The sequence below is a fragment of the Typopeltis vanoorti genome, chromosome 7 (genome assembly GCF_054136105.1).
Source record: "Typopeltis vanoorti isolate ZY-2024b chromosome 7, IOZ_Tvanoo_1.0, whole genome shotgun sequence".
Classification (NCBI taxonomy): domain Eukaryota; kingdom Metazoa; phylum Arthropoda; class Arachnida; order Uropygi; family Thelyphonidae; genus Typopeltis; species Typopeltis vanoorti.
This window is the reverse complement of record NC_143555.1, coordinates 25,929,444-25,945,876: the sequence shown is the minus strand read 5'-3', so window position 1 is coordinate 25,945,876 and position 16,433 is coordinate 25,929,444. Positions and strand designations below refer to the sequence as shown.

General features: G+C 34.9%; 1 protein-coding gene across 1 annotated transcript in view; it reads left to right on the top strand.

The window, feature by feature from the left end:
- The window catches only part of ash1 (histone-lysine N-methyltransferase ash1), a 585,771-nt gene that overhangs the window by 235,630 nt on the left and 333,708 nt on the right, over nt 1-16,433 (top strand). The window contains exon 11 of the mRNA XM_090395574.1: nt 1,156-1,264. Coding sequence (XP_090251700.1) covers nt 1,156-1,264 — 109 coding nt within the window. The remainder of the gene's footprint in view (nt 1-1,155; nt 1,265-16,433) is intronic.

Below are 16,433 nucleotides of genomic sequence, written 5' to 3'. Positions count from 1 at the left end.
AAATACGAAAGATTATTCAAAGAATCTTCAGCAGCTCTAAAAAACGTTCCTATCCTCAACAAATTCGGGTGCATGAAACTACCCCAAATTTGGGAGACTTACATTATGAGAACTTCAGCCCAACTGCCAAGACTACCAAATTATCCCACAAGAGGGCACCATTAGGACTTTAGGAACAATATTAGTTTCTTGCTTTCCTCCTCATTTGCTTTGTGTTAGTGCTTGCGTGCACATACCATATCTTTGTTCCTGAAGATGGCAATGTGACTTTGCCAAAATATAGAAGTTATTCATTAAAGTTACCTTTAATTAATATACTTTATATGCGTTGTTAATTCCGTCAACTAATTACCAGCTAGGAGGATGTGGAGGAGACTCATCATTAACAGCAACCCCACTTAAGTGGGACAAGATGCATAAGAAGAAGATTTGACATCTCCCTCGATGAGTCCAAAGACTCATTGAGGGAGGGCACCTACTCTACAATTCTCTACATCAACACCATTTACTGCCAACCACCACCACTATTATTTCCACAGACAATCGCAAACATCCGTGCTCACGGCGGGATTAGAACCCGCAGTCTTTTAGCTGGAGAGTGGATACGCTTACTACTCAGCCAGCCAGGCTGGCCATTATAAGAACTTATTACTATGTGAATGGAAATAAGAACTGCTAATCAAACGTGTCTGCTGTATCTTAGAAGATCCAGTTGTCAGTTATTGGATAACTGACATTTGATTGATTAATTTTGAAGAAAGTCATTGGTTTGAACTTAGTATTAGTATACTGTTCTACTAACATTATACTTGTTAAGAGTTTGATTACCGATAATCATACTCAAATAGCAATATTGGATAACTAGTTGATTAAATATTCCAATTGTTGACTATAGATACATGCTCTTTCTTCAGTTTTAATAGTTGAATTTGTTTAATTCTGACGATTTCTCTGAAAAATATCATTAAAATCACTCGTAGAATGTCAATAAAATTCCTGTTTAAGTACAAAAATGTATAAAAATAAAAATGTTGAACATATGAGGTTTCAAGCTATCTTTCTATTGAAATTTTAACTAGTGATATTTCTAATTATCACCGAGCTCACAGTTTTTGTAAATTATATTATTTATTTCTTATTATATTTAATTTTTAGGTCAGTGAATGGAATGTATCGGATAGGGCTATTTTCTTTGAGAGATATACCGCCAAACGAAGAATTGTGTTATGACTATAATTTTCATAACTTCAATATGGAAACACAGGTAAAGTTTTAACATTTACGTAAACTTTGCGTAACATTAATGAAGTAGAATACATTCTACGTAGAATAGGATTGTAACTTTTGTTGTGCATACAATTTCTCTATTACCTTAACTCTTCACACATGCAATGCATTTGTCTTAACATACAGTGCATGCTTACTATGAATTTCATAGGCAGTCTGAACATACCTAATTAGGTGGGATACTGATACTCTCTTCTGTTTTGAGAGTACAGCTTAATCTAAGTAACTATGAACTATCCAGTTACTGGATAGTTCATAGTTACTTTATATCTCATAGTTAGGTCATAGCTCAATCTGATGATAATGTATCATGAGGCTTCCCTCCAGGCTATTAATTAATCCTGCAACACCTATTTTGCCAGATCATGCCCAAGAGGTTCTAAAAAGTATATCATTATGTAGGCTGTATATATATTAATATAACTTTATATATATTTATATATTATAAATTATATATTAATATGTAACCTTATACAGGGTGTTTCAGAATTCCACGTACAAACTTTGAGGGGGAGGTAGAGAACATCAAAATCAACCATATTCACATAGGAAAGCATGACTGGAAACGCCACCAAAAGGTACTAACAGGGACACAAAGATACAGATATACAGAAATAACATAAGGCAGTAAGTAGTGTAAAAAACTTTATTAGGCATAACTGAACAGTTCAGTAGTAGTTGGATGCATAATATGGTTTCATAGCAGGTGCTCAAAGTTACGACCATTAGCAGTGATTGCCGTACATTTTCGAAAATACCTGGAGTTTCCTGGATATTAGCAGTGGTGATTCTTGCCACGAGGTCCATGTCAGAGGCAACAGCAGTTTCGTACACCATGGCTTTAAGGGTCCCCCCACAGAAAGAAGTCAATGCTCGATAAATTAGGAGCAGGGGGGGGGGGGGGATGCGATGGGTCAACCACGCCCAATTCATTGAGCCCCAAAGGACCTGTCCAAATACTGATGCACAGAAATGCCAAAATGGGCTGGAGCCCCGTTGTGTTGGAACCACATCTGCCGACGCACAGTCATTGGAGAATTCTTCAGTAAATCAGGCAGAACTTCTTTCATAAAGGTCCGATACTTCTGGGAGTCCAATCAGGGTGATAACAGGTATGGGCAGACTGAAAAATCAGTGACGATACCTTCCCATACATTAATGGCGAAGCGTTGTTGTGCAGCATGTGATCGCACAGCGTGTGGGCTCTCATGGGCCCACAGATGAGCATTGTGGTGATTGAAGACCCCTTCGCGGGTAAATGAAGCTTCATCCGTGAACAAAACACAAGTTGGAAAATCAGTGTCTATGGCACTTTTCTGCAGAAACCACTGTGCAAATTCCGCATGTCGAGGATAATTTTCGGCCATCAGTAACTGGATCCGTTGCAGATGAAATGGATGTAAGGACTCAGAGTGCAAAACGTGCAATACACTGGATCGAGATACTCCTATAGCAGAGTGTGCTTGTCTCTGGATTATTCTCCATCGCATGCAACACCTCCTCTTCCATGGTGAGATTTCGTGTCAATCTTGGCCACCCACTGTCATGCCTGTGATCCCTGAATGATCCATAGTCACACAAATTCTGATGCAAACATTTGGTGATGCAGTACATGTCTGTTTGGGTACCTTTCGCGATACATTCGTACAGCAGCTCGTCCATTACCTTCAGCTAACCCGTAAATGAGGTGCATGTCTGTCATTTCAGCGTTCGTAAAACATTGAAATGTTCTTATGTTCTTCATACGATGTCGAAAGCTTGAATGAGGAAGCCCCAATTGCTCACCTGCAGCGCTGGTGAACTGCGCCACCTATCACTTTCAGGTGGCATTTCTGGTCATGCTTTCCTATGTGAATATGGTTGATTTTGATGTTCTCTACCTCCCCTCAAAGTTTGTACGTGGAATTTTGAACCACTCTGTATATTATCACCAGGGAGTTAAAATGCAAATAATTACAATCATTATTTACTTCGCCTTCACTGCATGCTTTGTATTTCTGTAAGTTTCTGAACGTTGTGTAAAAATAATCATAATTTATAATTATGAATCTTTTTACAATTGTTTCGTGACTTGTATGATCAGCATTTACTTATATGTCTGATATTTATGTTAAAATAAAATGAAAAGTATTTGATTGTAAAGTAAATTAAATGTAAAGTAAAGATTGATGTACTTACTGGATATCAGATAACTGTAGGATTTTCAATATTCTTTATTGTAATTTATATTTTGTTAAGTGTTGTGGTATCTGTTGTTCATCATAAATACATTCTCTTTTTGCTGACAACACCCATCAATTTCCTTAGTGAGAAAATTGATGGGTGGTTGACAGTTGAGAGAGAGAGATTGGAAATTTGAGAATGCAGATCAGAGAATTTTATTTTAGGAAGTTTTTAGGAAAACTTGACAGCTAGGATATATTAATAGAGGATTCCGAAAAGGAATCATAGCAAGGTGAATCCTTTAACTGGAAAAGTAGGGACTGTCAGCAAGTGAATAGTTAATACAAAGAGATATTAAGTAGACATTCTATTTCAACGTTTCAGGAAATGCAAAATCGAAATTTTCGTCTTCTGTCTCAAGGATAGTGGTGATATTATTTTATCGGGATGGTTGAAATTAGTGAAATCCAAAACTCTCAAGTAGCTTTAATGAACAGCTATACTTTGATATGGTGTTTATAAAGTAATAAAGTAAACTGTATTTTCTCTGGTAATAAGTTTGTGATTTGCCATCTTGTAAATATAATTGCCTGAGGTAAGAATATTTATTCTTAGTGAAACAGTATGATGATGAGTGGAAAAATATGTGCTAAATAAGGAAACAATGCATAGTCCAATGGAATTTAAGAAGTTTTATGTTTTGAATTAAGAACTGACTCTAATAAACATTTATAGTTTGTAAGAATTTGTTGTGAAAACAAAATTTTTAGTATTGTAGACTAATTAAGCTCATGTTAAACAAACCAATAATAGAATGAGTCAGTCAGAGAATGAAAATATCATCATCATCATGCATATCAAGGATATAGGCCTAGCGTGGCCTGTTCCGCGTTAGAAGTCATCGTTTAAGAGGACTGGTTTTCTTTTCCCTAATAGCTTGTACTTTAAGGCTTGTTTTGGTAATCTTTCTATTTTCATTCTTTGAAAGCGTTCCATCCATTTATGTTTATATTTGTTAATTTTTTCTATTACTGGTTCTTGGTTTAATTCTTTCATAATTTCTTCGTTTCTTTTGTGATCAAATAGAGCAGACTTTGCAGTTTTTCTCATAAACTTCATTTCTGCTGTTATTAATCTTTGTCTTTTTGTTTTATTGTCCAGATTTCACTTCCATACAATATGACTGGTAGGGCTAATGTATTGTATACTTTTAGTCTGGTTTATTAAATATAATTATATTATTTGGTACAAGTGAATTAATTCCTGGATTCTAAAAATAATGGAAGTAAAAGTCATTGCACAAATCAGATTGAACTCTTGCATATTTAGTTAACACTTGGTATAAAAACAATCTCATTACAGAGAGCATAATAGTGGCACATTGCGTCCTTCGATTGGAAAAGACCTGGGTTCGATTCTCGTCAATTCAAGGGGAATCCTTATTTGGGGTTTTTCAGTTGAAGGTGAGTTAGCCAATCTCATGCAGTGGTAGCAGGGTTTTTTTCTCCGTGAAACTTGGGTTTTTCATTCCGTGTACAGACAAATTGGCCTTCAGAACACACGCAATTTTTTGATAGGTGATAGATGACGTTGATGTTAGTAGTGTTGTAGTTGGAGAATTAAGTAGCAGTGGAGAAGAAGGTGAGATGTATTTAGCAAAAAAGAGTAGTGTGCCCTCCCACGATGAGTCCTTGGATTCCCTGTCATATAATAATAATAACATTAGCAATGCAGCTTACAGAAGTTTTAAAATAACTGAGACAGCTGGCCTGAAATATTAACAGTGCCACAGTTGATTATCAAGGTTTGGTTGTGACTTAACTTTATTGAAGAATTTTGTGGGAAGAATGAGGAATTTTTTCGGTTAGTTAATCCAAACTTTGTAACACCCTCATACTCAGTGATAATAATGTGAATATAGAAAAATTGTTTAAATATGCAGAAAGAATTTGGGAATTTAGTAAAATAGTCAGATTTCAATTTGTTAATTTTCCTTTCTAATAAACTATTGAGCAAAGCTAAAACTTTCTTAAACACACCCCCTTTATTGAGAGACACTAACAGTTATACTACCTTTAAAAGTTTACTGATATCTGAATTTTCAAATGTGGTAGAGTTAGGACTAAAGATTAAATCTTGCTTGCTCGTTTGCAAGGTATGCTTCCAATTGTGTCCTCAGTCTTTCTGTTGATATCATCATCATCACCTTACCAAGGTGACTTGTCAAAGCAATTGTTTTATAATTTTTACATTCTAGTTTATTTCCTTTCTTATATAATGTCATTAATATCAATTTTGCCCATTTCTCTGGCATTTTCCCTTCCTTCCATACCATATTACAGTGTTTCTCAAACTTCAGATATCTGTGGGCCCTTCTTAAATTTTCATTATTACCAAGTACCCCCTAATTAATTAATTAAAAATAATTAAATTCATTAAAATGAATTATTTAATTAAAATTAATAAACTCATTTAAAATATTAAAAAATATATCTATTTTATTTGAATTTATATGTTCATGTAAACAAAAAATATGATTTATTTTTAATAGAATAAACTTGATAAAGATACTATAAAGTTTTACTTACTTGAAATAATTTATCATCAATGAGAGGAGTGAAATTGCTTATGGTGAAATAAAATTTCAGAAAAATTTGGCTCTATAGTTGTTAATTTCAATCTCAGATGCGGTTCGACATCTATAATGTGATTCTTCTTCTTCGTCTTCAATTTCTACAAGGGCCGAAAATCCAACTTCGCACAGATATGAACTTGGAAATAGAAAAATGAACCTTAGAGCTTTATCTGTTAAATCAGGAAATTCATTCTGTATTTGTAGCCAAAATGATAACATATTCTTGCTGTATTTATTTTTTAGGAAACCATCAGAAGCGAGTTCTAAAAGTTCTTCTTCTATCGACAATAGACCCTTTGGCATAAATTTGTTTTTATTGAAAGGGTATCTTATCCACTCAATATTAATGTCCAATTCAGGGAAATACTTCTCTAGATTCATTTGTAAGCTTTTTAAATGCTGCATGATAGTAATTTTCACATCATCATCAATTTGTTCATTTGAACTTGCGAGCAATTCATGAAGCGATGGAAATGCATCAAATTCTCCATTACCAACCTGCTTTTGCCATAACATCATTTTTCCAACGTGGCGTTCGCTTTATCTTGGACATGAAATATAGAAATTTCCTTGCCTTGTAAAGATAAATTAAGACTATTTATTACAGTAAATATAATCTGCCAGGTATGCTAATTGAGTGAGCCATTTCCAATTATGTAAATGCTTTTTCAATTCAAACTTTTCATCAAGATAAACTTGTAGTTCATTCCGAAGTTCAAATAAATGAGTTAGGACTTTTCCACGAGAAAGCCAACGAACATCGGTATGGAAAAGAAGTTGTGTATAGTTGCTTCCCATTTCTTTGCAAAGTTGAGAGAAAAGTCTGGCGTTTAGAGGATGGCCTTTAATATAATTTATGATTTTTACAGCTTCATTAAGAACTTTTCTTAGTCTATAGATAGCAAAAAGTGGTGCACCGGAAACAAATGACGAAACTTTGGTCAAGCCTGCAGCAAAAATAATAGCGGAACTACATACACAGGGAGGCAAGTTTTGACTACACATGTAGTCAAAACTTGCCTCCCTGTGTATGCAGCAGTGTGTCGACTTTGCATTTGGTGCAACAGCTTGAATCTTTGAAACAAGCCATTTTTTAGATTCGACCATGGATTTCTTATTCCAACACAACTTTTCCAATCAAGCTTGTTTTGATTCATAAAGGTATTTATACTGTTGAATATTTCTTCTCCTGTTGTATGTTCTGGCAAGGGTTGGCAATATAAAAGGTCGTCATGAATTTTTTGATTTTTTTCGTACCTAACGAACACCAGAAGATTGGCAAAATTAGTAATGTCGGTGGATTCATCTACCTGCAACGCATAATAACGACTCTTACGTATATCTGATAACAATGTTTGTTTTATATTTTTAGCCATTTCAGTGATTGTTCGATGAACGGTACTATTTGAAACGCAAATCCGATCAAAAGATCTTTTTGCATTATCTCCGATCATAATTTCCGCTATTATTTTTGCTGCAGGCTTGACCAAAGTTTCGTCATTTGTTTCTGCTGCACTTTTTGCTATTTAATGGCGACACATGATATGAAGCTTCTAAAGCCTTCATGTTTTCACCTCCTGACATAGTCGACATCACTTTTTGAGATTCTTTTAAATTTTTAGTTCATTTTGAAAAAATTCGACAGGTTTGTCCTTGCGTTTCGATTCAAAATGCCGATTTAAATTTCATGGTTTCATGCTTTCATTTTTTAAAGTTTCACCGCAAATTACACATAATGGAATAGGTTCCTCTTCATTTATTGTCCATGAAAATCAACATTTCAAGTAATTTATATCATACTTACGAAGTTTACTCATCTTCTTCCTAGTTGGTTCTTTAGAGATGTCAGACGACACACTTATCAATTTCACTTGATCCAGATACAGTATCAACATTTTCTTGTTGCTGACAGCTACTTGTATCTACTATGTTCCTCTCTTTTGCACATTTTAAAAATCCAGTCTTTAACCAGTGATCCATACTTAAGAATTTGAAAGCTAAAAAAAAATTACTGTATTTAACGAGCAGTCCTTCAACAAATGGCTAGTGAAAGCAGAACTTGAAACAGACAGCAATGGTGTTACACCCTGATAACCAAGAATGTAAAAATTTCAGTTATCATAGTGTAACAAGAAAATAAAAATATAAAGTCCTATGTAAGTTGATAATACAAAATATTTAAAGACAGAAAATATGCTTGCATCCAAGTAAAATAATTATAGCAGAAATTGTTTATTTACCTAAATAATAAAAAAGGGAATCTTATTACAAAAAAAAAGGGATATGGAAAAAATAGCTTAAGTAAGACAAAGAAGATTAGTAGTAAGAATTTGTATGTGAGAGGCTAGTTTAACACTTGAAAAAAGGAGAGTTAAATATTCAATTAAATTCTAAAAAGGGGATTAATTTAGTATAGAGGCTAGCTTAAAACAAATGACAATCGCTCAAGGGCAATTCCTGGAGTGAGACATCGTCACGTGAGAGTCGCGTGCAAAGGAACCATAGCATGTTTGGGCAGAAAAATGCGACTTTACTTGGTGGGTAGGCTCGACTCCAGTAGGGGGGGGGGGGGGAAGAAAAGAAATTGAAGAAGGTGCTGATTGGGACCATGCAGATAAAAGGGTTAGGAACCTCCCCCATGGGGCTTTTTTCCTCGGAGTTTCTTCACGAAATTTTCGTATAGGTAACATGCAATCTTCCTGAGTGATGGTGTAGGAGTTATCTCCGTCCGACATAACAAGGAAACAAAGTGTGCTGGAATTCGATTCCGTATTCCTATTGCAAGAGACGAGGAACACTGTATAGTTACAAGAAGGAAGAAATTGTCTATGTATTTCATCATCCAGTACTCGTAAAAAAGGGAAAGAAAATCCATACAGAAGTCCGTGCCCACGTGATGAGTTTCATAGTGATAAAATAGAAGATCCTATGTGTGTCCTTAGTTCAAGCATGAAAGGTATAGATCACGAAAACCAGGGTTCGTCCTAGAAAGGTACTGCAAAATCTTGTATCAATTGAAATCGCATATAGTTGCAATCTTTGTTAATTGCTGGACGGTTGAAGATAAACTTGAACTTTAGTACAAGTCAGAGTAGAATGAGAGTAAACTAGTTTGTATTATTTGATAAGCATTCATGTGCCAGAGATTTATGTATGCGAATGGTATTTCATATGAGAGTGTCTTAAAGGTCAAATGTATGTATGGACATTGCGAAAGGATAGTTTAACCTATATTGATTTGTTTTGGAAGTTAGATAAGGTAAATTGAATATAAAATAAATGTCCATGGTATTATTGCAATATAGAGCATTCTGACTAGTATAAGGTTAAGTAAACTGTAAATTTGTTCCAGGAGTATATGTGTATATTTATATGTATAAAATCTGTTATGATGTCATGATCGCAAATTCCCATATAGGATTTTGCCCTAGTGCTTGTATTTTGCTTGTGTAATTTTGTAATTTTATTCTTAGTATTGAATTGTGTTTTATATAATAGAAATTGAATTGTACCATGTTTAAGATTTTAAATAAACTTTTGTTTATTGATAATACAGTTGTCTGAAATTGCTGCCTAATACACCACTTGAAAAAACGTACGAACCTAATCATGCAGGAAATTGATGTGTTAAGTTACGAGATAAAGGATCACAACTTCATAATAGTCACACACTCAGACATATTTTTGTAATTGCTCCTTGATTTTGAATTATATATCTTAAACTAAATGTCCCGAAAGGCGCAGTATAATATAAATATTAGGGACACTAAGGGGAGAAAAGGCTTAAATATTTGAATTTTGTAATATCTCGTACATAGTTAAGTTTTGAATAAAGATAAGTAGAGATTCACTTGAAAGGATAAAAGAAAGTTTAATAATCGTAAGTAGGGACACAACATGGTAGGCCAGTAGAGATAAAGCAGCTATGAAGACGTTCATATGATTGGTGCGGTATTAACAAAAGATCGCGCTACTAATTGACAAAGGCAAGCCGACAGTTCAGTTGAAATGCTAATTCTCTTCAACCAAATTCCGTATATATTATCTGAAACACATTCACTATATATTTCTTAGTTTTAACATGTTCACTCAAACAAAACCATATGTTACCAGTGCACCATATGGTTTTGATTGTCTACTATACAGCATTTTATGTGGGAGGGTTCATGCGATTCATTAGTTAGTGCGGTTTTTACCCATTTGTCTCCATATTGCACTGTTTGTTGAGAAACATGTTACACAGCCTGCAGATGTCTCTGTACCTTATTCAGTGATACATTAGGAATGTTTTCCGATCTCAAACTTAAATTTAATTCCATGCGTTAATGATGCATATCCGAAAATTGCCACGGACCCCCTGAAGACCATTCGCGGAACCCTGGGGGTCCACGTATGCCACACTTTGAGAAACACTGCCATATTACATAGTTGGCGCATTTCTATAACTATACTTTTGCCACCATATTTAATCATTTCTCCAGTGATGTTATCATTATTAAAACACTTGTTGTGTTTTAACCGTCCTATTACTTTTTCTACCTCTCCTCTTAAAATGTCCATATCATACTCATTATCTGGTGGTGATATCTGCTTCAATTTTTCAATCAATTTCCCAACTCCATCGAAATCTAACACTTTTCTACATTTCTTTTTAATTTCAATATGAATAAAAATTATATAACTCACTACAGTATCTTGTCCACCGCTGTACAATTTTATTTTTTATCATCAATACTTTACCTTTTTCATCTTTAATTGTGCTGTTTTGATTGCCACCTTTAATTAATGGTTCTGATCATTTTGTACACCTCCCTGGTCCTATACTCTGCATAGTGCTGTTCTATATTATTGTATTGGGCTTCTAACCATTTTATCTTATCCATTCTGACTGATTTCTTCACCTCATTACACTTTCCTCTATACTGCTCTTTGTTCTTCTGATGTATCCCTTATCTTCAACATTCTGTTCTCCTCTGCTGACTTCAGTGTTTCTTGTCTACTTCACTTCTTGATTTCCTCTTCTTCTGGTACAGTTTCTTCAATTGCATGTTCTATCGCCTTCAATGCTCCTTTCACTCTTAGATTTGAATTTTTTTCTTTGTCTACACTTTTAAGTTTCTCTTCTAACACTGTTTGTACCTTTCTATTTCTACTTTACATTCTTGCTGCATCTTTTCGTTTCTGATGATGGGGGTTTATATTTTCTTTTTAAGTTCAATTTGTTGTTTGTAATTACTAAAATATGATCTGAATCTATATTCGCTCCTTGAAAAGTTTGACACTCTATACTAATGTTATCCATCTTCTTTTAATTGTAATCATATCAATCATGGTCTTGGTTTTCCCATCATTTGATCGTCACATTGATTTTATACACACCTTTTACTGGAATCTTGAGTTACAGATAATCTTATCGTGGTCTACAGCAAATTCTAACATTTTTTCACCTCTTTCATTTCTTTCTCAAAAACCATATTGTCCCATGACTCTTTCCCAACCATCATTTTCTATTCCAACTTTGGTATTCCAATCTCCTTCAATAATTAGTGCATCTTGCTTTGGTATGGTTTCTATTGTTTCTGTCAGATCTTTATAGAATAAGTCAATATCCTCAGATGTGGTGACATATATCTGGACTATTGATATATTAAGTGGTTTTGCTTGAAATCTTACTGCTATAATTTGATCATTGACTGGTTTGGAGCCTAACAGTGCCTGTCTAGTTTTTTTTTTGTTAAGAAGGAAACCAACTGCTGCTTCATGCCCTGACCATATGTCTTCACTTCCATTTCTCTCTCCCAGTATATCACACTAATATCTCTTCATTTCCTCACAAAGTAATTCTAGTTTTCCTGACATCCAAAGTGTCCGTACATTCCATGTTCTTACTATTAATAGTTCTGTTGGTTTCAGTTTCTATTTTCTTTCGGTATCCTGCTTTTCTATCCATCTGGGTGACGTCCGAGGCAGCATGGTTTCACTGCTAGGCATCATTTACTCATTAGGAATAAAGCTTAAAGGTAGCTGTTTAGCTGGCCTGGTGGGCTGAGCGGTTAGCATATCCGCTCTTTAGCTAAAAGGCTGCAGGTTCGAATTCAGCTGTGAGCATGAATGTTTGTGATTGTCTGTGGAAATACTCGTGGTGGTTGTGGGTGGTAGATGGCATTGGTTGCAGTTAGTTGTAGTTGGTGGATTTGAGTGGTGGAGATCATTATTACGTGACTCCCTGGAGGTGTCACGTAATAATGATAATTAACAGTCTTTATCATCTAAATTTACTGTTGTGGAGCATATGGTCTTTTTCCAATTGATTCTGTGAGCTATATCCAAAGTATGGTCTTCAAGGCCAGATTGACTATAGTCATGATTCCAGATGTATTTTTTATGTTCTTCCATTTGGGTGGTAGCTGATCTTCCTGTCTGCCCATAGCAGTCCATCTTGCAGGAACAAGGAACTCTTTAATACACCTGGGACTGAGAGGGGAGGGAGTTTGTCTTTAGTGGATCAGATGAGGGTAGCTAGCGTTAAGTGGGGCTTCAAAGTGGTCCAAAGATTGCATTTCTTTAAGATTCTGGATATTTTTTTGATGTATCTTGGACATAGGGGATGACAATAGGATTACCAATAGGATTACTAAAATCTTTCTAAAGAGAAGTTCATGGATTGGGGGAAGAATTGATTATTTTTTGATATAGTGGGAACTGTAGCCATTAGACAGAGAAGTGTGGTGTGTATGATCGATTTCTGTTGCAAGAGAGATCTCATTGGAACAAATGTTATAAACTCTATGGGTCAGTATTTTTATGACACTGTACTGTTGAGAGAGAGAGAGAGGGGGGGGGGGGATGATGAGAAAGTGTGAATACATCTACTTGTATCAGTGGGTTTCCTATATACTGAAAAGGACAGGTTACCATTAACTAGGCAGGTGAACAAGGTGACCTAGAAAGGCCAGAATGTTATTAGTTTCCTTTTTCATTGTAAATTGGATTCTAGGGTGAAGACTATTAGGTGACATAGCAAAGTATCTAATGTGTCTGGGCCATGAGACCAAATAGAAAAGACATCATTTACATATCTTAACCAGATAGAGGGTTTGAGAGGAGCTAAGTCACGTGAACTTGTTTTTCAGAATCATCCCTAAAATAATTGGCAATTGGGGAGGGGGGGGGGGAGACCCCATAGAGGTACCCTTTGTTTGTTTATAAATTTTGTTCTTCCAAATGATATCAAGGGAAAAAACATTTTTTTAAAAAGTAGTAAGGTGTCATTTAATGGAATGTTAGTGAACAATGAGATGAAGTCGATGCTCATTAGGATATCAGTATCATTAACAATTATATTTTCATTGGAACTTTTAAAACGGGAAGAATTTTTTATATATAATCGGCTATGACTAGTAAGGGGACTAGAGATTTTGCTAACTGTTTGGATAATTTATATCAGGAATGATCAATGGTATCTATTATGGGTCTCTGGGAAGCCATAAATCTGTCTAGCTGAGTCTTCCAAGTGCGAGTAGGAAGTATGTTATTTCAGCCATATCATCACTAACAGGGTGTTCCCTAAGGCCGTGTTTTCAGTGTGACACTTTTTCCTACCCAAGTTAACTCAGTTACTGAACAACTTCCTCTTACTGTAGGCAATGCTCTATATGTTGATGACTTCACTATTTACTGTTATTCTTGTAACACAAGGATAATTGAAAAACAACTTCATCAAGCCATTGATTGTGTCTCTTCTTGAACTGTTATTAGTGGGTTTGAGATTTTCAGCAGATAATTGTGTGTGTATGTATACTTCGGCTAACCTCACTCTTTATGAGATTCTGAGTGAAGAATGGGAGAAACTGCTATTCCACTATCAAAAGAAGCCAACTTCTTGATACATATCTGTGACAAAAAACTTACATTCATTGCACACATTCATGAACTAACAGAAGAGCATGAATCTCCTTTGCATTCTATACTCTACTGAATGCGGTGTGGAGCGATCTTCATTGCTTTGTCCTTATTGCGTGCTTATACGTTCAAAACTGGATTATGGGTCTCCATTCTAGTTCTTCAAGGCAGCATAGCCTGCAAGAGTCAGATCCCATCCATCATCTGGATATACTACAAACTGATGGTGCCTTTTGCATGCCCACTCAGTCATTATGTTGAAGCAAATGAACCATCTCTATTACTTAGACAGAAACTGTTGTCTCTTAATTGTGCCTGATAAATAAAGTCCCTTCCGGAGCATGCTACATTGGCTTCTATTGTTACTGTTTTGAATTTTAGTATCACATCCATCTCACTGCCATATGTCCTAACTAAGCTCTTGGCATGAATGTTGACAACATTACCTGCATCAAACATTTTGATGGTTGATGGATTCCCAGCCATGTTGAAATTACATGAAATGAGGCTGCAGATGCGAGATCAGCTCATACTTTTTCTGTGTACTGTTTGACAGTCCCATATACAGACTATAGGCAGTATACAAGATCGAAGATAATTACCTAATGGCAGGAAGCACTCGCAAACATACTGGATGCGATTAACCCTAATTTAAAAAATTTAAGCACTGGCAGGTTTAGTCAATGTAGAAACAGAAGAGAGGAAGTTGTTTTTGCTAGATTCCACATAGTTCAGTCATTTTACACATTCTTATTTACTGCAGGATGATAACATATCTGCGTGTGAAAAATGAAACGTGTCTCATCATTCGTCATGTTCTAGTGGAGTGTTAGCAGTTCACTTTTTTTATTAATTTTTTAAATAAATCGCTTTTTTGTGCGTACACTGATTTATCTCTTTATTACTACATTATGACCTGTTTATCTTGGTTAGGCATGACCTTAGATGTCCTTGTGCAAATAAACCTGTAATTAGCCAACCACCTAACAAATATTATAATAATGTCGGAAAGTCAAAGTCGCTATTTCCCACCATTTAGAAACTTTTTTACCATGATTATCATTACTATTAAGATTCAGTTAATTGCAAGGAGTTCCATAACATTTGATGAAGAGTGTTTCAGATTTGAAGAATCTTGTGTGAATAATTATTATGTTGTCCCATATTATCCTTTGGCTAGTAGATACTCCATGTTCTGGATGATTAGATTTATTAGCTTGATGAATATGGATATTATTTACATGTTCTGATTGTAAAATCTGTGGTATGACCAGTTTGGCCAAATAGGAGAGTTTGCAGGAACAAGGAATCAGGTATACAAATAGCAGCGTGAAGGCAACTTTTAAGCTGTGCTGCTTTGAATATGTTTGCTATTTTGTGTGTAACATTTTTTTATGCATGATAAGGAAGGGACACTATTGTTGTGTTGCTGCTGTATATCCTTTCGAATATTTGATGGTCTGATTAAGGTGTTATTGATGGCTTTATGAATTTAGGAATGAGAACATTTAGGGATTGAAGTGATCTGTATTTTTTAGCTTCTAATGTGCATTGGAATTTTGTGTTTTCAGCTGTTGGATAATTCTATGATTGTGCAGGGTTTCTTCAGAGCCTGACCAAATTACGAAGATATTATTGGTGTACCTTAGCTGCAGGCTGGGTTTAAGTATGATTGATTCTTGGTAATGGCTTTTTATTCAAATGATTCCATGTACATATTTGTTAAATGTGGGATGGGGTGGTTGATGCATCTATGGCTATGCCTTCTTCTGTTGATAACAAAAGTCTGAAATCCTGAAGAAAGAAAGAAACAGAATGTGAGGAAAAAGGTTAACAAAACAGGTGTTTGATGCTGGGATGGCAAATAATTATCCTGAGAAAGAAGAATAGAATATAGTTGGATGAAAGTATTAGATCTGACTATAACAGATTAATTTTGGGGAAAATTTTTGATGGGAGTCTACTAATAATTTCAACTTAAGTATTAATACTATCATAGTATTGCATTATCTTCTATACACCACAAAGCAGATCATCAGGAATTGATGATAATGGCAATGGGATGAACAGCGATATTAGAAAAAAAAGTTATTATGGAAGAGATATAAAATAGAAGTTCCATAGAAAAAATGTACTATATAAAATTACAAAAAGTTCATTTGGAAGATATAACACTATCTTCCAAATGAACTTTTTGCAATTTTGCCGTCATTCCTACAAGACGTTTTAGTGATCAGTGTCAAACATGGTATCTATGATCTATCTCCCTCAGTGGCTAATAGTATTCATTTTGATGTTGCTAACATTCTGATATAATCCAAATAATTCCAAATAGCAATATTCCACCTAAATAAATACTTGGCTTAAAAACCTTATACAACAGAACAGTCATTATAATCAAAGCAGATAAGGTTAATGCATCTTTCGTAATCGATCACACAGAAAA